General features: G+C 33.2%; 2 protein-coding genes and 1 pseudogene across 4 annotated transcripts; 2 read left to right on the top strand and 1 right to left on the bottom strand.

Annotated features, from left to right (window-relative positions):
• Positions 1 to 2,837: 2,837 nt before the first annotated feature.
• LOC112717088 (cullin-associated NEDD8-dissociated protein 1-like) lies at positions 2,838 to 4,402 on the bottom strand (annotated as a pseudogene).
• Positions 4,403 to 5,371: 969 nt separating this feature from the next.
• Positions 5,372 to 12,644, top strand: LOC112802799 (uncharacterized). Of its 2 annotated transcripts, none has more exons than XR_011862801.1 (15): positions 5,372 to 5,751; positions 5,829 to 6,009; positions 6,163 to 6,223; positions 6,319 to 6,367; positions 6,702 to 6,758; positions 6,871 to 6,983; positions 7,080 to 7,145; positions 7,237 to 7,379; positions 7,588 to 7,648; positions 7,767 to 7,828; positions 8,547 to 8,651; positions 9,465 to 9,540; positions 9,910 to 10,022; positions 10,433 to 11,203; positions 12,075 to 12,644. XR_011862801.1 is itself a non-coding variant. In XM_025846156.3 (15 exons), the coding sequence occupies exons 1-15, from the start codon at positions 5,664 to 5,666 to the stop codon at positions 12,440 to 12,442; spliced, it is 1,341 nt and encodes a 446-aa protein (XP_025701941.1). In that variant the 5' UTR covers positions 5,372 to 5,663; the 3' UTR covers positions 12,443 to 12,644. The 2 variants fall into 2 exon arrangements, 1 of the variants encoding a protein (XP_025701941.1); XM_025846156.3 differs by having other exon boundaries at positions 10,433 to 10,492; positions 12,337 to 12,644.
• Positions 12,645 to 14,494: 1,850 nt separating this feature from the next.
• On the top strand, positions 14,495 to 17,411 carry LOC112802786 (uncharacterized). 2 transcript variants are annotated; one of them, XM_025846136.3, is made up of 3 exons: positions 14,495 to 14,761; positions 14,887 to 15,944; positions 16,839 to 17,411. In XM_025846136.3, the coding sequence occupies exons 2-3, from the start codon at positions 15,214 to 15,216 to the stop codon at positions 16,843 to 16,845; spliced, it is 738 nt and encodes a 245-aa protein (XP_025701921.1). In that variant the 5' UTR covers positions 14,495 to 14,761; positions 14,887 to 15,213; the 3' UTR covers positions 16,846 to 17,411. The 2 variants fall into 2 exon arrangements, with proteins under 2 accessions (XP_025701921.1, XP_025701929.1); XM_025846144.3 differs by having other exon boundaries at positions 14,525 to 14,761; positions 14,894 to 15,944.
• Positions 17,412 to 24,173: the final 6,762 nt, after the last annotated feature.

Genomic DNA, 24,173 nt, shown 5'->3' with positions numbered 1-24,173 from the left:
GGTTATAGAAGTACATTTAGATGTCTTGTATCGGAGAGATGTGTCGAATCACGAGTAAGTATAGAGGTCAATACATAATATACTTTTTCTTGTAATTATATTTTTAAGCCTCTATGTACATATAAACATGTTTTACATATAATTTTAACATATTGTAGGTTATAAACCTGGTGGCACTTATGATGACGCGTGTTCGAGGTAGGAATGAAGATCCAATTTGCTGGTTCATTCCTAAACATTTTATAGTAAAGTTATCCTTATAATATTTCTAAATTATTAGTTAATATTTTTGTCTAATAGTTTGAGTGGATATACTAATTTATAAAGAAGTTTTTTTTTCTAGACTAAACCATGCTATGTACTCACACGAGTAAAGTGTATAATTAAATTATCAATTCAAAAATAGTTGTTAAATTAAAAACATATTTTCATTTAACAATATTTTTTGTATGCAGCGATATGCTTTAAGTGACAAATACACACTGGCCGAGGTTATCTTTGATTTTCTTGGAGCATATACGTCACTGAAAATTAGCCACGTCATTAGGGTACAAGTGACCAATTTGTTTCCCATTAATATACTATTATATTTTTTAATGTTTATAATGGTTTAAGGCTTATCACAGGTTTTTATCCCTATCTGTGAAGAACTATTATTTGTTCTAAATCAGTACTCAATCTTCTAAAATCGCCTAAGAATTTAACAATTTAAATAACTGTTTGTTGTAACTAGTACTCTTAGTCAATTTAAATCATTTACAATTCACTCTTTTTTTTGTCATGAATTCACTCTTGTACAGGCAACTTATTTAGAAGCGATGTTAGATGATCATATTTTTTATGATAATAAGTCTAAAGTTGTAGATTACTTCACTTTTTGGCCTATCACACCTTTTGGCCTACCCACTAAAAAAATAGATCGTAAGTCTAATATTTAATTTTGTTTAAATATTATAACTTATTCTATAGTTTATATCTTATATGTATATAATAACTTGTTGTTGAATGCTTTATATCTTAGGAATGATAGCGAAGTTTGGGTGACCAGTTGGATGAGAGAATGTACTTTACAAGATGACTTCAATATTCAGGTAATATTTATAACAAAGTATTTTTAACATAATTTTTTCAACATACTTCTAATTAGAATTATATTGTTGGTGGTTTAAGCAGATTAACGACTCCACACGAAGAGACTTGCCGTGGATATGGTTTTAGAGGAGTACAACAATTTGTGTCTCGTAATCCATGAAAATGCTTGGCAATATAAGACCAAGGTGGAAGCAGAGCATGAAGATATTTGGGAATAAGGAATTATCTTTGTAGATATTTTTAATATTTTCTTTGAAAGATAAATTATTAAGCTATGTTTCATTAGTTTGTACACTAATTTATCCTTCTTCTATATATTAGAATTCTATATTACTAATTTTCTTTACTTTATCGGTTAATATAAATTATTCATAACCTATATATTCCCGTAACTAATTATTGATGAGTATGATAAATACAATATAACTTAATCCAAAAAATGAACAAAAGTAAAGTTCAAACATATCCTGAATTTATAAGATATAATTGATCTATCTTAATCCAAAAAATGAACAAGAGCAAAGTTCAAATAAAGGGAGATTGGAAGGATTCAATGACAATATTTTCTATATGAGCATGTGCACTAAGATCCTTCCTCCTACCAATCTCTCCCAAACATAGAAGGGCAAGGTGCTGCTTAACAGAATTAGAATTGCTGTCATCCTTGAGAATGTTTGTAAGCATTTTCACTGTGGACGAACACTTCTGATCCCCTAACAGCAAGGCACAGAACAGTCATACATTGATCTATTGAATGCAACGCTTGTTTGGCAATGCCACCTGACTGTGGTAAAGGCTTGGCGCTGGCAAGTAGTGACTCCACCAATATTATGTGTATAGTCCAAGAAATGCAACCATAACAATGTAGTTTTTCAGTAGTAACTCCATCTAAGCAAACAAGAAACTCTTAGGATCTAGTTACAACTTTACAAGGTGTAGGACTTGAGTCCCACAATGAAAATATGGGATAATAGTGGATGGTTTATAGGGTAGGAAACTTTTGTAGTATGATTTTTCAAAGTTTCTTATCAGTGAGATAAGTTATAACATGTTAGAAACATTTATCAATAAAGAATAAATGAAGATGCCTCCAGACAAGAACATGCAATCACTTCTCAAGCACTAGTGGTGCATACAGCTCTTCATTAAGAGAAGGAATAAGTGGCTCAGGAACCCATTCATCACATAACTCGTCAATTTCCTGCAGATATTAAGCAATTTTTGAAAGAGAGTCAAAATACCTAAACATGATTATTCTCAGATTTACTTGCTCTAGAACAAACATCAAAACAATAAGCATAGGGATTCAACTTAAAAGCTCATTATTATTCATGCAAAGAATAATTTGAGTATGGCTTTCAAAAACAACAATAAACTTAGATATTTCATAGTATTAGAAAAAGAAATTTAAAAAAATAAATAAAAATAAAAATACACCACGGGGTACTGTTGAACAAACCTTGTTTGTTAAAGGTCGTTTAGGAGGCTTGTAACTTTTTTTGGGAAAGCAAGAAAGAATGACCATAAGGAGAAAAACCTCGATAAACAAGTATCCTTCAAACACAAGGCAATAACGAAGGAAAAAATAAAATTAATCAATCTCATTGGTAATGAAATATATTGTGCACTCTGATAAGTTTTTAAAAGAAGTAAGACAAAGGGAAGAAGGAAAAGAGGATTCTAACCCCACTTTTCAAAAAAGAGAGAGAGAGACTTCCAATCTAGGTTTTGATTAATTTCAATGCAAGCTTCAAATATTTTCATACAATCAACAAATCATAAATCTTTACATTAGCAGATATAGTATTTGTAGAATAGACTAAAGCAGCAAAAAAATTCTGTAAAGCCAAAAGAGCTTGCCCCTGCAGCAAGGAGCTTTTAATTAATGTCAGAGCTTTAGAAAGAACTTTGTTTCTGACAGCCAGACCAACACTAGGACTGGATCTCTTGTCACTCATTAACGTGCAGCAGAGTTCAAGGGCAATAGCTGTCATATGTAAATCAGAATCACTAATTAGTCCCGAGAGTTCTACAATAATAACTTCATATGCAGAAGAACCAATCTTATCACCATATGCAACTATAATTGAATATAAGGTTCCTAATGTTGCCTACCTTAGTGCTCGATTAGCTTTCCGTAGAAATGCAGTCAAATCTGCTATTACAAGCTCCAGAACACGACAGATCCACCCGAGAAGTGGAGAAGCAGCAATGACAGCAAATGCCTTGACAGCTATAGGACTAGTTATCTCATTTCCCATTCGTTCAACAAGTACAGGAAGGCATGCTGGTAGTTCTTCATTTAGATGATCACCAAATGTTGACACAATGAGGCCAATGCAGGAGATGGCACACTCCTTAACCTCCTGATCCTGATCTTGGTTTATTATGCGCGACATAATGTCATTATAAATGGGATGGACATACGATCTGAAATCAAATCCAGATCCCTCAATGCTTGGGCGGACAACACGTACGAGTTCTCCACATACCCTCAAGGCCTCAGCAGTGACCTTATAATATCGCTCACCAACAGCTGATATAACAGGAGCAGAAAGAGCCTTAATATATGGGTGGAAAACATCAGGAGAGTGTGAAGATAATACCAATCTAGTAAATACGAGAGCTTCAATCTTCAAATTTGATGTAGATGATTTGTCATTTAATGCTTTTTCGATTCTTGGAATGAGTGACCCAATGTGGTCTGCAAGACAGTCTGGCAAGACAACCACCAGTTCTTTTAGAACAGAAAACGCACCAACCTTTGTCTTGATAGATTTCTCATGCAATTGCCTATTTATAGATTTGACAATCTTTGAAACTTCTTGCTTCAACAACCATCTAGGACTGGTTTCATTTGCATCAATCTGCCCTTTAGTTACATTGCCAATTTGACGCAAGAGCTCAATGAAAGTATTAAATACATCCATCTTGACATTTTCTTCTCTCTTTTTAAATCTGCCGATCAATTTGGGACATGCCTCATCATATAGCTTTGAAAGCATTTCAGGGCGAGAAACAATCAATGCTGCTAGGCATTTGGCTGCTGCTCTTCGAACTTTTCAGCTGATATCTCAATTATATCTAAAACTCCTGTATCTTAATTCTTAATTGCTTTTAACACAATCAATCAAGTAATAATACCATATCGGTTTTATTAAAACAATGATTATTTTTTTATGGAACCTAATGGAAAAAGAAGTAATGAGGTAATAATGTGCACAAAGAAAGTAGAGAAGTGAAAGAAATTGATACCCATCTCTGGTTCACAGAGGACAACGTCATTGTTCTGCTTTATGTACCTCTGCATCAGTAAGAAAATTAAAATTCCATAGAACCAAAACCAAAATTAACAATCAAGTAGTGGCACAATCACAAAATTAGCAATAGCAGGATGTGGACCAAAATCAGAATTCGATGGAACCAAAACCAAAATCAAGAAGAGGAAAACCCTAAATTCGGTAATTTGATAACAGCACATCACAAGAAATGAACCGAAATAGAACTTCCATGAAATTACTAGGAAGAAATAAGTAATAAAGAGCATCGAGTCAATTATCAAAGCCTCATGAAAGATGAAATACTAGAAAAAATAATTAAGAGTGAATACAAAATCGAAATCGAAAACATTATTGAGAGAGGATGTAATTAGAATAATTAGCATATAACAATGATTAAAGTAATTAGAACAAGAGGATGTGAATTTAGTTACAGATCTAAACGTGCAAAGTTAGAACGCAAATTGAGAAACAGATCGAGGAGGCGAAGGCACGTTAATGGATAAGGCAAAGCTACCAGAGCAAAAGCTCGTGGAAGGAGGATAAGCTCACAGGAGCAAAAATGGCGTTTTGCGCGGCGGTGACAGAAGCAGGTTGCGCGGCAGCGACGAATTAGTCCTCGCGTCGTCTGAGGCGTGTTGCGGCGGCGAGGATAAGCGAACGAGAAGAGGAAGAAGATGAGAGAATGACAGTGATTGAAATTGGAAGAAAAACCCTAGCGTTTCCCAACTTCTTCCGCTGTGAACAACTCCCCGATATCATGATCCGCTGTTCAGATAAGATGCATCTATAGTAACGAACAGCTCTTCTGCAAGTTGTAAGGTACAGGGTCCAGAACTTCTATTCTACTAGAATTTTCTGAATCTGAAATAAAAAAAAGGAAAAAAAATTAAAAAATCAAAACTTAGAGGAATCAAAATCTAATTAGTAATTTTTTAAAAAAAAATGGAGTATATTTTATAATTATTTTAATAATGGTTAAAAATACTCCTAAAAAAAGTAGGAATAAAAAATTCATGACAAAAAAAAAAGGCTCAAAAAAAATCTTTTCTCGTAGGCTCACCAAACAAGCCGTTAGAAGGTTGCAATTTCCAAAGAAGCTCCGAGATAGAAACCAGAGAATGTTAAGTCTTTTTTTCCATTTGTTGAAGATTTTAGAGGAAGCGTAGCTACCAAGATGGAATGGAGGAGGCAACTTTTCCCCGAAGAAGAATATAGCCAAAATCACTTTCAAGACTGGCCTAGAGAATAGTTTCTCTTGTTACTCTGTCAGTGTCTCTCTTTGGTAAGGAAATGGGAACTCGATCGAATTTCTACAAGAACCCATCCATCTCTTACAACAAACACTTCAGTCTCTCTTCTGTTCTTCAGAACCTACAAGGTACACAAAACACCCCTTTCTACATTTTCTTTCTCCCCTTCCTTTCAATTCATCTATTTTTTTTTTCATTTGTCCAGCTTACAATACTGCCACCGGCAACGCTCCTCCATCCGATGAACCGCCATCTATTTCCGCCAGCTCCTCCGTCGAAAATACTCGCTCCCTCAAACGCCACCGCGATCCCAAGTCTCCGAAATCCCAGCCCGATTGCGATGTACCTAGCTCCATGTCACACCGCGATTACGTCCAAAAAAGAAGGTAATTCTCACTTTTCCTTCGTCAACCATGATTTCCTCAAATAAGCAGTTGTTGCCACCGTTGCTTCTTATGCATTAATTTTTTTATCCTATTTTTTTTTTGCTCTGAAAATTCGTGAATCACAATTTCTTATTTTATTTTTGGGTTTGCCAGGGACGAAGTTGATTCGTCTCGGAATTCCGATCGTGTAGAATTGACTGAAGATGTGTTGTTGGTAATTTCAATTACTGAAGTTTGATTGATGTCATGTCTTTGAAGATTGCCTGATTATTTAATTTTCTCCTCAAATTTTGCTTATTCATGTGACAGCACTGCCGGGGAAACCCTAACTCTGCTGTAGCCTTGGTGGATTATGCTAGTGAGTTTCTTGGAAAACTTTCGTTCAACTTTTTGCATTTTTTTCAATGACAATTTTTTTTTTTGATAATTAGCATGTAAAAAATCACGTGATATTATTTTCATGATCATGCATACTAATTTTGTTGTTCATTAATTTCTTTTACCACTTTTCTGTCTTCGTTTTTTTGTTTCCTTTTTGGGAGAGGAATGCACCTATTGTTTATCACGTGTAGTGAGAAGTTTCATGATTAGTTGATAAAGAAATGTATCTTTTCTAACAAAAATTTATTGAAACATGCTATCATCTTGGAATGTATCTGTGCTTCTAACAATTCAATTATACTGATGGATAGGTGATGAAGGTAGCCCTTCAGACCGTCAAGAAGCACACACTCCTCCCGATACTACTGGTTTGTTTCTTCATTCTTAAGATTAAGTTTTGTATATTAAATTCCTCTCTTATTTACACTTTTAGCATTCAAGAATGCTTACATCAATTATGGCTTTGACTATATTCTTAAGACCAAGAAAAAGAATTTGATGGAATCAAAAGCAGAAGTGAGCAGCGCTTTCCTGTCAGTGGAGAACCTGTTTGTCTCATATGTGGCAGATGCGGAGAATACATATGCAATGAGGTGAGTTTGTGATCTAAATTATTCACTCTAATTTGTAGTTTATGGGCTTTTCTTATTTCAATGACAATTTATATAATTTTTTTTTGGCTTTCATAGACAAATGATGATGTCTGTAGCATGGAGTGCAAAAAGGAGCTTTTGGAAACTCTGAAATTGAATGAGGTACATCTATTATAATATTATTTATTTCTGTCTAAAAGTTCTAGCCATCATACCCATCTAATATTCTCTTCTTCTTTCATAATGTATTTAGGGATCCTCCCATATCCAAGTCAGACATTTCTCCTCATCTGGAATCAGTAATGTATTGCTGGAGCCTGTATTTAGTGATGATAACTGGGATTATGATCGGCATCGCTGGACAAAAAAGAGATCTAGCCTTTCAACATATGAATGGTATATATTTTCATTGGGAATTTAGTACTCAATACTTACGTAGTTAGTCAAAATGTCAGATGCTAGCAGTTCTGATTATATGCTTGAGAAACTTAAGAGATGAATATCCCCATCAATGCTTGCATATTTCATGCCCATGCACTTGAGTACCTTTGTGTTCTAATCCTTTTCTCATTTGGGCTGTGCGTATGGTTTTATTTTATTGTAGTTGGAAATGTCATAGACCTGGGCACCTAGCTGAAGACTGTCTAGTAAAGAGTTGTAGCCAGGTTTGTCATCAATCCCTTCATACACAAAAGTTCACTCCTTTCATCTTTCCTTTTTGTTTAAAAATTGTATAAATTATAATGGATAGTGATTAATGAATTATACTATTTTTATATACAGATCACACCATCAAGTAATAGATCTAGTTCCATTCCCAAGGATCTTCTTGGACTGTATAGAAGGTTCCAAATTTCTGTTTTCTGTCAGTTTTTGATAATGCAGTGTTCCCATAGTTGTACCATTTTTCCATTTAATCAGTTCTTAGGTTGATAATAGGACACATTATCAAGGATAGCTTTCAAGTATCTGTCTTTTTTATTATTGACCTATTCTTTTTTTGTCTAGCCTTTAGTCTTTATTTAGCCGACCCCACTTAGTGGGACAAGGCTTTGTTGTTGTTGTTGTTTAGTCTTTATTCAAATGATTTTCTGAAGTGCATGTTGAGTTTATGGAATGTGAATGACAAACATAAATTCTTTTAAAAATGTCATGTTCAGATTAATTTTGAAGTTGTTAATGTACATAGGAAAGCAAATTTTCCCTCCTCCTTGAGTACCTCTATCCTATCCTTATGAGGCTATGACTTCATCATACTTCCTAGGAGAAGTTTTGTGGTTGTTAAATGCTTCTGTATCTAGGTCAAAGGGAGTAAAGTTGTTGTTGACTTGTTGCCTGTATAGCTTGAAATTTGGATGTTGGAAAGTTGAATTTTATATCTTATGGTGACCAAAAAATGAAATTATTTTCGTGGTCCATACTTCGAGTGAATTAGTAGTAGTGCTTCTCATTTTGTATTGCATATTCTTTGAAGAGAATTTGTTATTGAATGATTTTTGGCATGCAAATGAAGTAAAATCAGCAGAATTTATTAATTTATTTATTTTTATTGATTTTATGTAGATGCCATCAAATTGGTAAAGACTTGTTGGCTGCAAACTGTAATGTGTGCCGTAACTCATCAAATTTGGCTACTTGCCTTGATTGTAGTGTAGTCCTTTGTGACCGGTAAGTTGAAAATTTGTACTCTGGCTACATTTCCTGTAAAATGTCTAAGGATAGTTATTTTCCTCTCCATGCCCCTCTTTTTGAATTAGATGATATTGCTGTGAAAACTACTAACTTATGATGGTAGTTGATGCTATGCTAGAACAAATGTGTTAGTAGTCAATAAACATAATTACTCAAGAGTGGTGAATTGAGTACTAACATTTTTAACAAATTTGCGCAAATAATAAGAAAAACAAATAGAGTTCATGTTTTTAAAAGCTTAAGGCTAATGATTATTTGATCCTTGAAAGATATCTAACATGTTTTGTGAAAATTTGTACTTTCAAAAACTTTTTCAAAAACACTTGTAAACGGAGATACTAAGTTTCTGGTTTTTAACAAGAATTATCTAAGTTCTAATTTACTAAATTCTTCGTAATTTTTTACTTGGTTTCTTGTTTCCTTTGTTGCATAAATCCTCATATACCTATAGTTGTTATTCACTAAAACTAAATTCTTGAGTTCATGCATATTTGTAGTACTTTTTATGTTGTGTGTTATCTTTTATTTTTACCCTATTTGGACATACTGTTGCTCTTGAGTGGTATAATATTTTGCTGCCATAGTTTTATGCATTTGTAGTTGGCATTAAGATGGATTATATTGTGATTTATGCTCCATTCCAATTAAATGAACTTGTGCTGAAATTTTGTAGTTCATACTACACCTTCTTGATGAACATTGTTTCCATAAAATAGATAGCATACAAACACGTAACGTGGTAGGAATGCAGATTTCAGTAGTTATTGCTCTAAGATTTTGATTTTCCAGGGCAGGACACTTGGATGAACATATAAAGACACACCCATCTCATCAAAAGTGTTACTCACACAAGCTAAAACGTCTGGTGAGTTACCATGCTTTGATTTAACAAGGGCTAAAATCTTACTTCATATGTACAAATGAATTTAAAATGCACAGCAAGTAACTCTGGAGTTGAATCTTAACCTAATCTAGGCCATGTAACCTTTTACCAGCCATGTTAACACTCTGAAAACTAATGACAGACCTAGGATAATTTGATTCATACATTTTTCTGCCTTATACTTATTTCTGTCTCCTTTGTCTGCACTTTCTGTCACTTTTGGCAAGTCCTTTTCCTCTTATTATTGTGCTATGCTTGATCTGATATACTCCGTACTGGGGCTTCTACAAGTCTTCTACACTCAAGAACAAACTGTCTGAGGCAAGATCTAACATTTCGCATTATATATAGGTAAAATGCTGCAAGTCAACATGCAATGTCACTGACATCAAGGATCTTTTGATTTGCCACTACTGCTTTGATAAAGCCTTTGAAAAGTTCTATGACATGTATACCGCAACGTGGTAAGCATTTCAAGTTCTGCATATCCAGATCCTCTTTCTTCTCTACTTCTGAAGTTCTGAATAAGTGATTATATTATATAAAACGCATTCCTGTATCAAATCATAATACAATGTCATGAAATGGAGTTTTCAAATAGTATTGTAATATAGTCGTCTTCTTTCGTGTTGTTGCCTTTACTTTTCAAAGGGTTTTCATGTGAAGAGCATTTATCGGGCAATAAATACATATCAAGACTAACTTTGGGTTTAAGATGGATCAGAATAGCAGTTGCCTATTCTTATAGTTTAATGCATGTGGTGAATATATAGATATTATAGTCTTCTGTTTAAATGTTTCCTTTGTAATGTCAGCTTCTGCCACCTTTCTTTTCTTATTCATCTAATATGTCCTGTTGCTTGTTCATATGCAGGAAGGAGGCTGGGCTTTCAATCATATGGGGTTCTATATGCTGTGAAGACCACTTCACCTGGTAAGTAATTCCTCTATCTCTATTTGGCGGTGTCTGATAAAATCATATGGGGTTCTTATATGCCTTCAAAACTGGTATTGGAGATATTTCCATCAGTGTTCATTGCTAGTAAGTAATCCTAGATTTAGGGATGTGTCATGCCTGTGACTCCCCTTAGCAGTCTTAAATCTTAGTATGCTTGACTTGAATTTTTGTAACATCATCGCCAATTTTATAAAAAATTATAAATAAGTAGTATCAAATTTTATGATAGGATACAATTTATGGTTTAATAACAGTACAATTTTTATCAAATTAAAGTTTTTTGGATTTTGATTTGTAATTCTTCTATGTGGACCAAGTGTTTCTGTTTCTTTAGTCTGATGCTAAAGAATTCTACATCCCGAAAAGGAATATTGCATCTCAAACATTTGTTGTTTTGTTGCGACTTAATATTAATTTTTTAATATACCAATAAGTTGGAAATGGATTTTGCTACTCCTATTTTGATAATGTTACTCTTTTTTATATAAATTTATGAAACATACGATGTAAAGAAATCATGTGTATAGTGGCGTTATAAAAAATGAGAGTGGTATTATGATTTCCCTCGTAAGTTCTGTTACTAATTTTTGTGGTATATAAAAGATATTGTAAACTGAAGAGATACTCCTGCCCAATCCTTGGGCAATTTATCTAAATAAATTATTTGAGAACTAATATTACCCAAATGTCCTAATTAGAATCAGGTTACATGTGTTTTCTTTTACGCATCTATATAATTTGCTGGACCCATGAACAAAACTACAAAAAAGAATGTAATTCGCTAAAGGCAGAAACGAATTAGGAGGATATTCTGTCTTGCTAATTCATTGGAGCCTGCAATGAATTATTTGGGAAAGCATGATTTGCAAGTAAATTATGAATTTTCCTTTCTACCAACATTGTCCTTCATTCTTATCTTTCGAAAGGGACACAAGTAACATAAGATGATTTTTTCATGGCTGCATTATATAAGTGAATATTTTAGTTTTTGGATATTTTATTTCCTCTCTTTCAAATTTTGATTTTTTTTTTTTGCCAATTTTTCTTTTTTATGTTCATATAATGAATGTTTTTTTAAAAAGACCTTTTTTTTAGTGTTCTATGATGTATGAACAAAAAAACATGCATTAGAAAGTAGCAAAAACAATAAAAAAGGACCCACATGAACAAACTATACTCAAAACTCCATTAAAAAATAACAGCATACATCATAAAACACTAAAAGAGAGGTCTATCTAAAAAAACATTCGTTATATGAATCAAGAAAATACAACAAAGAATTGGTAGAAAGGTCAAAATTTTGGAAGAGAAATAAAATATCAAAAAACAAAAATATTTACTTATAAAATATGACCATGAAAAAATTATTTTGTGTTTCTTGTGTCCCTTTCTGAAAATGAGAATGAAGGATAAAGTAGAAAGGAAAATTCATAATTCGCTTCAGCGAGCCACGAATTATGCTGCCCATAATAATTCGCTGCTGCCAACAACGAATTACTCATGAATTATGTTTCTCCAAGTAATTCGTTGCATCCTTCAACGAATTAGCTTGTGGCAGAATATCCTCCTAATTCATTTCTGCATCTAGCAAATTATGTTCTTTTTCGTAGTCTAGCGAATTAGTAATTCGTAAAAGATGTAACCTGATTCAAATTAGAACATTTGAGTAATATTGGTTTCCAAACATTTTATTTAGTTAAATTGCCCAATTTGAAACCTAGGTGAAAGTGCGTCTGTTGAGCACTTCCATCTTGTTTTCTACATCCACTATTTTTTTTTTTTTTGTTCCTTTCACCTAACATTACTTTATCATGGATCAGGCACAGGATGAATTGTTTGAATGCAGATGTGGAAGTTAATGCATATATTTTTAAAAATGACGGTCGAAGAGGTAAACCTAGGCAACTTAGTGACTTCATTTTTTGATGGTTGAGACACTCGCTCAGTTTGTCCTGGAAGAATTTGAGCTTCACTTTGAAGAATGTGTGAGGTTTAAGGGACATAATGCAAATGTAAAGATTAAAAGATATATATAGAAAATACATTAATTTTGTATCCTTAGAAACATAATCATGTATCTGTTTTTAAATGGAAACGTATACATGTCTTTCTATCTTTCCAAAGTAAACTATCATTTTTATCCAAAAAAAATTAAAACGCTTATAAATTTACTCACGAAGGAAATTAACGCCTATATAGTTTGGTAGGTTTTGTATAAAGTTAGTTTCGTTCATTTATAGGTATATTTTTTACGTTTGAATTTTTGTGGAGTTAAACTTTAAAGAAGTCTCTGAAATTGGCTGTTTGTATCGAAGAGATTTCCAAGGTTCCAAATACACTATAAAGATCTTCAAGATTGAAAAATTGTACCATGTTGGTCTACACCTCTTTCTGTCTAATTACTCTTTACACTATGAGTGACTTAATACATCTCTTTAATGTACGAAGAGAAGATGTCACTTTATTTTTGCTGCTAAATGGTTGATGAAACGACATCGTTTAACCTTACTAATCATACATTTTTTCGTGGGACATAAGATATTTTGTTGTTTATTAGGGTTAAACGATATCGTTTCAACAAAATGTCTTATGTCCCACGAAAAAATGTATGATTAATAAGGTTAAACGATGTCGTTTCATCAAGCATTTGGTGTCAAAACTAAAATGACGTCATTTCGTCTAGTCTAGCGTGGAATGGTATATGTCGCGTCACTCGCAGTGTGACTAATAATTCGATAGAAAGAGAGTGAGGAATTAACGTGGTGTAATATTTTCAGGCAATTACTCAAGTAAAGATGGCAAAAATATCTTTTTTATGAAGATGTTTTGTTAAAAAATGTGACTTATTTATTTAGCTAAATTTTAAACAAAGACAATACTTTTATAACATATCAAAATTTAACCATACAATCTATTATCTAAGAGTTAAAAGCAAACATTTTCATATGAAGACAATTATAAAGTCTTCATAGTAGTATCTACCATATTTTTAATTTTAGGAATATTTATGGTGCAATTGAAATCTCAAACTTTTTTGATACAAAATTTTTAAGAATCACTTTTAGACTTAACTCAATATTTACGATTAAAAATAATAGTTTATTCTTTTGATATAAAATTAGGAGGGAGTGCGATCTTTTGGTGATGGTTTTGTTTACATTCTATCAATGTTCTCAAAATTGGATTGAACCGGCCGGTTGAACTAATTGAACTTAAAATCAGTAGCTAATTTGATTTGTTGATATACAAAAATGCCTATTTTAAAAAACAGAGTTGAACCAAAATTATTTAGTTTTTTTTTTTTTAAAAAAAACCTAAAACCTAAAGCCTAAAACAGAAATTTTTTCAATAATAAAATAAAAAAAATTTATATTTCCCTAAACATGATTTTTAGACTTTAATTTCCAATTTTTTTTTGGGCATTTAAGCAAGTTCACCAGACCCGACGAACTCTATAAAATTTAGCAAGTTCGCCTAATTCTCCGGCAAGCTCTATAAATTTTATAGAGTTTCCCTAACCTCCGACAAACTCTCTTTTAAGTTTTTTTGAATTTCAAATTTTTAATCTATTATCATCATCTCCAAATAGTATATAGAGCTGATAATCTGAAGTTGAATCATCCATTATTTTCAAAACGATTTCAGAGCTTAATTTCAGAAACAATGGAAACAAAAAAAGAAGAAAGAGAACAGAAAGAGAAACTTACGTAAACGGCGAAGGAGAAGAAAGAGAGAAACGCACGAAAGAGATTACAGAAGGAATTCAAAAAAGAAAACGAAATCTTTTAAAAAAAGAAAGTTATATATTTGTGCGTTGATTGATTAAAAAATCTGTTAAGGAAGTGCGTGAAACATACATGTCATAAGAGATGCATTTTAGGGATTAAAAATTTTTAGGACTTGTATGGCTTGTATAGTGAAAAGGCTTGTACATGAAAATTAATCCTTTAAAACAACCCAAAATAAAAAAGGAAAACAATATATACCCTAATTTCCTCTTTGCTCCTTCACTTTTCAGCATCAAACAATTCAAACTCAGAAACAACTAAATAAGAGAAAACAAACACCAAAGAGACCCAAGCCATCATCCCCCAACTCTATAGTTGCCGTCCCCTTCTGTCCGTGTTGGCCAAGCAACTTCTTACCCTCCTCGCCGTGATGCGCGTAGTTCTTGCCTATTACGGTGCTTCTCGCGGTCTTTCTGTGTTGCTTTGTTTCTCTCCGTTCTCGCCGAAATTCTCGTAGGTGAGTCCTCTCTTTGCTGTGTTCTTGCTGCGTTGTATTCGTTTGTTAATTTGCTTAATTAAGTTCTTAATTTTTTTGTTCTTGTTCTTCCGGCGTTGAATTTTTTTTCACCTTCCATCTCCTAGGTTGCAGGAAGCCACATGGAGAGGCGACACAAATTGAAGACAGAGAAGAAGGATCATATTGATTTGGCATAGGTTACTTTGTACTATCACTATTTAGCCCCTTACAGTATCGTCTTAGGGTTTTCAGAATTCCCAATTACACCCGCTGACACACAACGTGTTCCAAACTAAATTCACAACAAAGTATTGCAAATTTGTTATCAATATCGTATCTCTCGCTGGGAAAATCGAAAGAGGCCTATCATCAAGCTCATAGTTCATCGATATTACAAATTTTACACCCAATAATCTGCAACCTTGGCAAGCTAAATCGTTAAGCCACCGAAAATGGGAGGCCATGGCGGCCTCAACATTCTCCCGCAGAAGCGGTGGAACGTCTACAACTACGAGAACAGGGAAAAGGTCCGCCGCGACGAGGAGCAAGCCGCCAGAGACGAGCAGATCAAGCGCGATGAGGTCAGAAAGCGCGACGCCGAGCTCCGCCTCGAGCGCCTCCGCACCGCCAAGGGTTTGGCTCCTCTCGTTAAGGCCAAGGCAGAGGAAGAGAAGGAGGAGGAAGAAGAAGAAGAACCGGAATTGAAGAATTCGGGTGACAACAGACACATTAACTTGTTCGAGGGAATTAAGATTTTCGATCCTGTACGAGAAACCGAGAAGAGGAAGGAGTTGTTAGGGGAAAGGGAAGGGTGGAAGAAGGAGAAGAGGATGAAGAAAGAAGAAGGAAAGTCCTCGGGGGTGGTGGTGGGTCCCGAGGATGAGAAGTATAGGTTAGGGTATGGGGTAGCAGGGAAGGGTGTGAAGATGCCTTGGTATCTTGAGAAGCGTAATGGCGACGATAAGAAGGGCGATGGGGATGATGGTGATGGGGAAGTGAAGAATGAGAACAAGAAGAAGAATGGGAGGAAGACTTTGGAGGAGTTGAGGGAAGAGAGGTTGAAGAGGGAGAAGCACGAGAAGGAGCGGGAGAGGGCGTTGACCGGGGAGAAGGGCCGCAGCAGCAGCAGCCATAGTGAGCGCCGCAGCGATAGAGATGTGTATGGGAACAAGAAGTTTAACAGGTGATCACATATTGACCATGTATTTAATGTTATGCATTTGGCAATTTTGTGTGAAGCTCTTTTAAATGATAAATGCTCTTGGTATGTCTACTACGACAAGCTTAGAAATTCAATGCTGTGTAAAAAGTTGTTGATTCAGTAATCTTGTAACATAAAAGAATAATGTAACGAATCAAAAATCAAAATTGGCTTGGTTTTCTTTCATCAAGTAATCTCGTAATTCTAAATGTCGAAATACAGTTAGGATCATATATTTCTAAAATAAAGTTACAAAATTAGCAGAGATATATGCCCCCCATTCAAATTTTGTATCTGACTTGCAACTGTTTTCTTGCTTGATCGTGCACAAGGTTCTTACTTCTGGGGTCTCACTATTGTAAAACATATTATGAATATGACATTGTCTATTTGAGTTTTTCAGGAAGTAATTCAGAATATGGCTGAGATCCTCAGTCCATCTTATTTAACCTAGGGTTTTTTTTTTCAATCTTCTGATTGGTTGCTGTTTCACTGGTCACTATTTGAATGGTGTCATTTTTTTTCTAATATTGATTTATTGAATTGCTCCACATCTAAATATGATACTTAACATTAGAATTCATAATTTTAATAATTTTTAACTTACCCTTTGGACTTTTCCTTTCCAAAGTATATAGTCAGAGATATAACTGTAAAGGAATGTTGTTGGGTGAATGTTATGTTTGCGAAAATGGACTACTCGCCGTATTTCTTTCTTTACATTTACATATAACAGTGGATTATGTTTGATACTGACCCCAGGTGATGACAGGCCAAAAAGTGCACATCATACCTGATGTTATGAGATAACGATTTTATTGGTTATTCTGTTTCATTATTTTGTTTAATGAAAACCCATATTCTATTGTTTTACAGGCGATAATTTCAGTAAGTGACACAGATTTCCTTATTGATGCTTCCTCCCATGTCTTGTTGCACGGATCTCTGGATTTGCTCTGCCGGATATGGCCTTTGGGATTTTGTTCTTTTTGTTCTAGGGTAATTTCATTGCAAATTCGCAAATCACATGCAGTTTCTTGCAACCCACATCAAAGCTCCCACTTTGCTAAATAGACCCTGTAAAATCACCTGTCAGAGCTTGTGCTATTACTTAGACTCGAGTCCAGTGGAATCAAATTGCTTGTCCGAAGGGGAAAAAGAAAGCAGAATCACGTTATATTTTTTGGTTTGGAGTTTCTAAAGCTTTTAGATGAAGCTTAGTTTCGGTTATTGCCCCGTGTAGAAAGGATCTTCAAATTGCTTGAGCTTATGTGAAAAAGTGGGAAATAACATTGGTTGTTATTTTTTTAGTTTAGAGTTTGTCAAGTTTGTACCCGAGTTTTGATCATTAACTTGTATATGAAGAAACGACTGTCGTCTGTCAAAAAAAAAAAATTGTATATGAAGAAATGCTGATGATTAAAATAATGCAGTTGTTTTTGAAAATAACCTCTGACCTTGCAACGTGGGGTTTATACTACTAGAGAAATACTTTTATACTGGGAATTTCGAAAACCTTTCATACAAGACAATTAGGCATGCATTTTGGATAAATATTTGTTTATTTGTAGAGCATGCTATCTTTTATACGTTTTTTTTAGGGGTGTTTATGATTTGATTAATTCAAAAATTAAATCAGTTTTTTTTAACTAAAAATATAGTATTAGTTAATTAATTAAATTGGTTTTTTACGATGAAATTGGTTATTAACCGGTTAATGAAATTTTAAACCGATTTTTAATCGGTTATTAAAGTAAAAATCGATTTTTAAAAAATAATGTTTTATATAAAAAATCTGTTTTTTTTTTTTAGTATAAAAAAACGATTTTTATGCTAAAAAATTGGTTTTATACCATAAAATTCGTTTTTATATATGTAAATTTTACACAAAAATTAATATTTTTACATGCAAAAATCTAAATTTTTAAATCTTTTTTTAATTGAATTTTTTAATCTAATTTTTTTCTTTTTAAATAATACTAGTAACATTTGTAAATAATGAAATCTCTTCCATTGCTTTCGTTCCTTTTTCTTTCTTATCTCTTTTTAGCATTTTCTATAAATAATTTTTCTAATATAAATAATTTTCTTTCTAATTAATACGAGTAACTTTTTTTATCTCCTTCTTTCCATCTCTCTCCTTTTCTCTCCCTCTCCTCTTCTCTCTTCCTTCTCTCCCTCTCTCTCCCCATGCTCTCTCCCCTCCTCTCCCTCTCTCATTCTCTCTCCCCTCCTCTCTTTTCTCTCTCTCCTTCTCTCTCCCCTCTATCCTTCTCTCTCTTTGTCCTATTTCTATTCCTCTTTCTCTCTCTTCTTCTCTCTCATATCCTTCTTCTCTTTTCTTATCTCTCTCCTTTTTTCTTTCTCCTCCTCTCTCTTCTTATTTCTCCTTTTTTCTTTCTCCTCCTCTCTCTCTTCTCTCTCGTTTCAGTGAGAAGAAGAGAAAAAAGATAAAAGAGAGATAGAGATTGAGAGAAGGTTGAGTGAGAAAGAGAAAAAAGAGAGTAAGAAAAGAAAGAGGAGAAGGAGAGAAAAGAAAGAGAGAAAGAGGAGGAGAGAGAGAAAATAGGAGAGAGAGAGAGAGAGAAAGAAGAAAAGGAAAGAGAGGAGTGAGAGAGAGAGAAAAGAAAAAAGAGAGAGAGAGAAAGAGAGGGGAGGGAAAGGAGAGAGAGGAAGGAGAGGGAGAGAGAGAGAAGGAAAAAGAGAGGAGAAAGGAGAGAGATATGGAAGAAAGAGAAAGAGAGGAGAGGAGAGAGAGATAGGAGGGGAGAGAGAGAGGAGGAGGAGAGATAGAAAAAGGGGAGATACGATTAGAGAGAGGAAGAGGAGGAGAGAGAGGAAGGGAGAGAAGGGAGGGGGAGAAAGAAGGTAAGGAGAGAGAGTTAGTGAGAGAGCGGAGAGAAGGAGAGAGAGACAGAGAGAGAAGGAGAGAAAGAGAGAGGGAGAGAAGGAGAGAGAGAAAGAGGGAAGGAGGGAGAGAAAGGGAGAGAAGGATAGAAAGATAAGAGATAGAGAAAGAAAGACGAGGTAGAGAGAGAAAGAGGAAAGAGAGAGAGAGGAGGGAGAGGGGAGAGAGAGAGAAAGAGAGGAAGAAAGGAAAAGAGAGAGATATGGGAGAGAGAGGAGGAGAGAAAGAGGAAAAAGAGAGAGAGAAAAACGGAGAGAGAGAGAGAGAAAGGAGAGATGAGACAAAGAGAAAAATGAGTGAGAGAGAGAGGGGGAAGGAAGGGGGAGAGAGAGGGAGAGGGGAGAGAAATAGAGGGAAATGAAGAGAGAGAAGGGGAGAGAGAATAGAGAGAGAGAGAGAGGAGGGGGAGAGAGAAAAGGAAAGGACAAAGAAGAAGAGGAGAAAGAGGAAAATGAGAGAGAGAAGAGGGAGAGAAGGAAAAAGAGAGATAGGAGGAGAGAGAGAAGGGAGAGAAAGAGGAGAGAGAGAGAGAGAGAGAAGAAGAAGAAGAAGAGAAAGAAAGGAGGGAGGGAGGGAGAGAGAAAGAAAGGAAGGGGGAGAGAGTGAGAGAGAGAGAGAGAGAAAGAGTATGTAATTTGGTTTTAAAATTAAGTTTTGATTTTAATTTGGTTTTGGTTTTGGTTAACCGATTAAAAATCGTTTTTTTTAATTTAGTTTTGGTTAACCAATTTTAAAAAATATGAATATAATTTTTAAAATTATTTTATTAAACTGGTTAACCATAATATAGTTATAATTTTTTAACCGTTTAACTACATTTTGATTTTTTTATGAACACTCCTACGTTTTTGATGAGCTTTACAAACATATAAATGTTCCATATGAATTTGTGTTCAATGGAACAAAAGTAATAATAGGATCATCATCCTTATAGAGTTATGGTTCTCGATGTAAAAACATGATAAAAACATAAAATTACAGTTCTATCTTTATTTCAATTTTTTTCCATTCTAACCAGCATTATTTATGAGAACCATGGTCTTCAAAATTGGATTGAACTGATTGGTCGAACTGGTCATACAATGAATCGATCGCAAATTTGATTTGGTCCTTATTTTTGCCGTTTTACTTGTTAAGTAATATGTTATGCTGCTTTTCATATATTCAAACTTAGAATAGCAAATTATAAACTACTATGATTTTGTATTTTATGTTTTAGAAAAGAAAAAAATAAGAAAGAAAAAGTGTAATTTGATGCAATTGATGATGAAATGAAAGTATCAATCTGTTGACTTTGAGTGATGGATAAATTTTTTTTTTTGGTATAGAAATAAGGCATAAAATTTGAAAAGGAAATTAAATACATGCTAGTCACTAACTCTTCAGGAGAAATTTCCTCAAAGTGAAATTCTATCTCAATTATATGCTTTTGTGTGCTAGATAATCAACATGTCTATTATCTTCCCTGTATATATTTATAAAAGGAATGTTCGATTTTCTGTTCTTCCAGTTATAGATATTTTTTATAAGAGCATTTAGATGATTCTTTAAGTCTTTGAGATTGCTGAGGACCTCAATAACAGACTTAGTCACATTCCACAATTATCTTTTCTAAACCCATAGTCCCAGCTAGCTTTTGGTTTCTGTTCTATTTTTCATAATTCCACTTTGAATGTTATGCAATGGCGACGGAAGAAGTTATAGAGTAAGAACCTAATCTTCTTGATAATATTAAAAACTCATATGCAAAGGTTAATAGAAGTACAAAGATTAATTCATATATAAAATATTGCAAAATAATTGTTAGATACATTTATTGATCTAAATAGGGTAACAAAACTTTACATTCTAGCCGCAAATATACCAATAAAAATAAGTATTTTAAAAGGTTAAATTGTTAGTGCAAATGAAAGCAATCCATACCTAAAGCATGGAAGCCCAATTGGTTCTAAGAACAAAAATCTCCAAAAAAGAAGAGAGATAATCAATCATGATGGTCATAATATGGAGGCAAATACTCAAAGAGGATCCGAAGACATAATTATTGATGAAACCTTCGAAGAGATTCAAGTACCTGAAAATGAAGAGATCTCCATAAATTATGTTATTATCGAAAAAATATGAGACCAAAAAAATACTGTTGTCAACAACACTTTTGCTTATAATATTGCTGGAAAAATAGCAAAGCAAGATGAGAATTATAAACCAAAATCTGTCAAAGAATGCAGATAGAGAGATGATTGGCCAAAATGAAAAAACGCAATTCACGCTGAATTAACTTCACTTAAAAAATGTGAAGTTTTTAGTCCTATAGTCAAAACCCCTGAAGGTATAGAACCAGTCAAGTGAATTTTTGTGCACAAACAAAATGAGAAAAATGAAATAAAAAAATACAAAGCACGACTAGTAGCATAAAGGTTCTTACAAAAACTTAGTATTGACTATGTGAAAACATATTCTCCTGTAATGGATATTGTTACAGTCTATTTATGCGACTCAATTGATAAAGAAATTTATAAGAAAGTCCCTGAAAGACTCAAAGTTCCTGAAGCATATAATAATTTTTCAGAGATTTGTTTAGGAGAACTTCAAAAATTCATGTATAGATTAAAACAATCTGGGGTTATATGGTATAAACGTCGTACTTATTGAAAGATGGGTAAAAAATGACCGTATATGCCCATGTGTGTTCATAAAAAATCTAAATTCAAATTTGTTATTATTACAATATATACTGATGATTTAAACATTCATTGGACCACCTGAAGAAATTCCAAAAACGGTGAATTATTTAAAAAGAGAATTTGAAATGAAAGATCTTGGTAAAACAAAATTCTGTCTTGATTCACAAATTGAACACTTGAAGGATGGTATATTCATCCATCAGTCAACCTATAATGAGAAACTTTTGGAAAAAATTTACGTGGATAAGACACACCCATTGAGCACTCCAATAGTGGTGAGATCACTAGATGTGGATAAAGATCCATTTCGGCCATGTAAAAATAATGAGGAGTCCCTTGGTCGTGAAGTACCCTATCTTAGTGCTATTGGCGCATTAATGTATCTCGCTAAGAATACAAGACTAGATATAACTTTTTCAGTAAACGTATTATTGAGATTTAGCTCCTACCCAACTAGAAGACATTGGAAAGGTGTCAAACATATATTAAGATATCTTCAAATATCTGTTGATAAGGGTTTATTTTACTCTAATGAATCAATATTTCAATTAGTTGGATATACAGATGCAGGTTTTTTTTATCCGCATAAAGGCAGATCACAAACAGGTTATCTATTCACATGTGGAGGCACAACTATATCTTGGTACCAACAAAGCAAAGTATTGCTGCAACATCCTCAAATGTCCAAGATATGTGTGGCTTAGTTCAATCACCCAACATAGTCCAAGATTTGTGTGGCTAAGGGTGTTCATGGATCGGATCGGATCCGCATATCCGCGGTATTTATCTGAATCCGATCCGAAAATTGTGGATATGGATCTGATCCGCAAGGCTATCGGATTGGATCAGATCCGCACACTAATTGGATCGGATTGTAGATTTTGTATTGGTATCCGCATATCTGCGTATCCGCAAAAATAAGAAATAAATAAGTAAATATTCTTTTTATGTTTTATTTCAACTAATAATTATCATATATGTTGCATTATTTTAATTTATTATTTAAAAAAATATGTTTAATATTATTTTAAGAGTAAACATATTTAAAAAATAGAAAAAATAAATTTTATTGATATTTTTTAATAAAAATAAGCTTTTAAAAATATTTTTGTGTTTTTGCGGATATATCCGATATCTGATCCGATCCGATCTGCAAATGTACGGATCGGATCCAAACTTAAAAACTGCGGATATTGAATCCGATAATTTTAGTGCGGATCGGATCGAAATTTTGGCCATATCCGATCCGATCCGATTCACGTTCACCCCTATGTATGGCTTATCTGTGAAGAAAATGCCAATAGTCATACATGAAGATAACTCTGCTTGCATACATCAACTAAAAGAAGGATACATAAGGAGATAGAACAAAGCACATTTTACCAAAATTCTTCTACTCTCATGATTTTCAACAAAATGGTGATATAGACCGTCAACAAATCCGTTCCAATGATAATTTATTGGATATGTTCACTAAAGCACTACCTACTTCAACATTTGAGAAGTTAGTATACAAGATAGGAATGCGCCAATTAAGAGATATCAAGTAATGTAATTATCAAGTGGAGTAATACGGACTGTGCTCTTTTCCTTAACCATAGTTTTATCCCACTTTGGATTTTTTCTAGTAAGGTTTTTAATTAGGCAGTTACCTAACATATTACAAGACACTGTACTCTTTTTCCTTGAGTATATTTTTTTAGAAAGATTTTTTTTTAATGAGGCACTAATCTACTATTACTACTAGAGACATCTAAGAGAGAGTGTTATAAATATATTTATTGTGAATATCCTAACGAGGTGTTGGGCCGTTGGTTATAAATAGCCCCTCTCATATTCTCTAATATCACAATCAATAATAGAATTACCTATTATTCTCCCTATTCTCTTTCCTCCTTCTCTTATCCTAATTCTTATTTTCATAATAAAATCTCTTTTAATAATTAAATCTTTATTTTAGAATAATTTTTTTATTTTCTCATTTAAAAAAGTAGATATTTGATAATCTCATATTAATAAGAGAATAAAAAATAAAAAATATTTAAATTATACAAATAATTTATACTGTATTGTTATATACTTATATCGGTAACAAAATTAGACAATAATAACTGAAATTTAAGAAATTATTACTTTTTCAAAATTTTTAATCTAATACAAAAATATTGTTTTAATCTAACACAGATTTAAGAAACTATTACTTTTTTGAATGAAAAAATAAAACGTGAAAATTTTTTAAGTATGATTCTAGTTTTTTTAAAAATATTTGTTGTATGTGAACTTTTTAATGATGTTATATTTTTATAATTATGTGAAATTCAGTTATTTTAATTTATTATTAGATATATTTTAATAAAAAATAAAGACAATTGTTATAAATACAATGCCTATTAAATATATTCTCTCTCATAAATTTAATTACTATATTAAATATATTATTTGTATATTATTTATTAGCTACATATAATTTTAACCTTTTAAATTAATCCAATAATTATAAATACATTCTAACATTCTCATATAAAAATTTTATTTTTATAATATATATCCTTTTTACAATTCAGGGATGGGGGAGGGGAGTCGTACAAAGTAGACCCATTCATGACTTTAATTTCTTAC

Source organism: Arachis hypogaea, chromosome 1 (genome assembly GCF_003086295.3).
Source record: "Arachis hypogaea cultivar Tifrunner chromosome 1, arahy.Tifrunner.gnm2.J5K5, whole genome shotgun sequence".
NCBI classification, from domain to species: Eukaryota; Viridiplantae; Streptophyta; class Magnoliopsida; order Fabales; family Fabaceae; genus Arachis; species Arachis hypogaea.
This window is presented reverse-complemented; position numbering and strand designations above follow the sequence as displayed.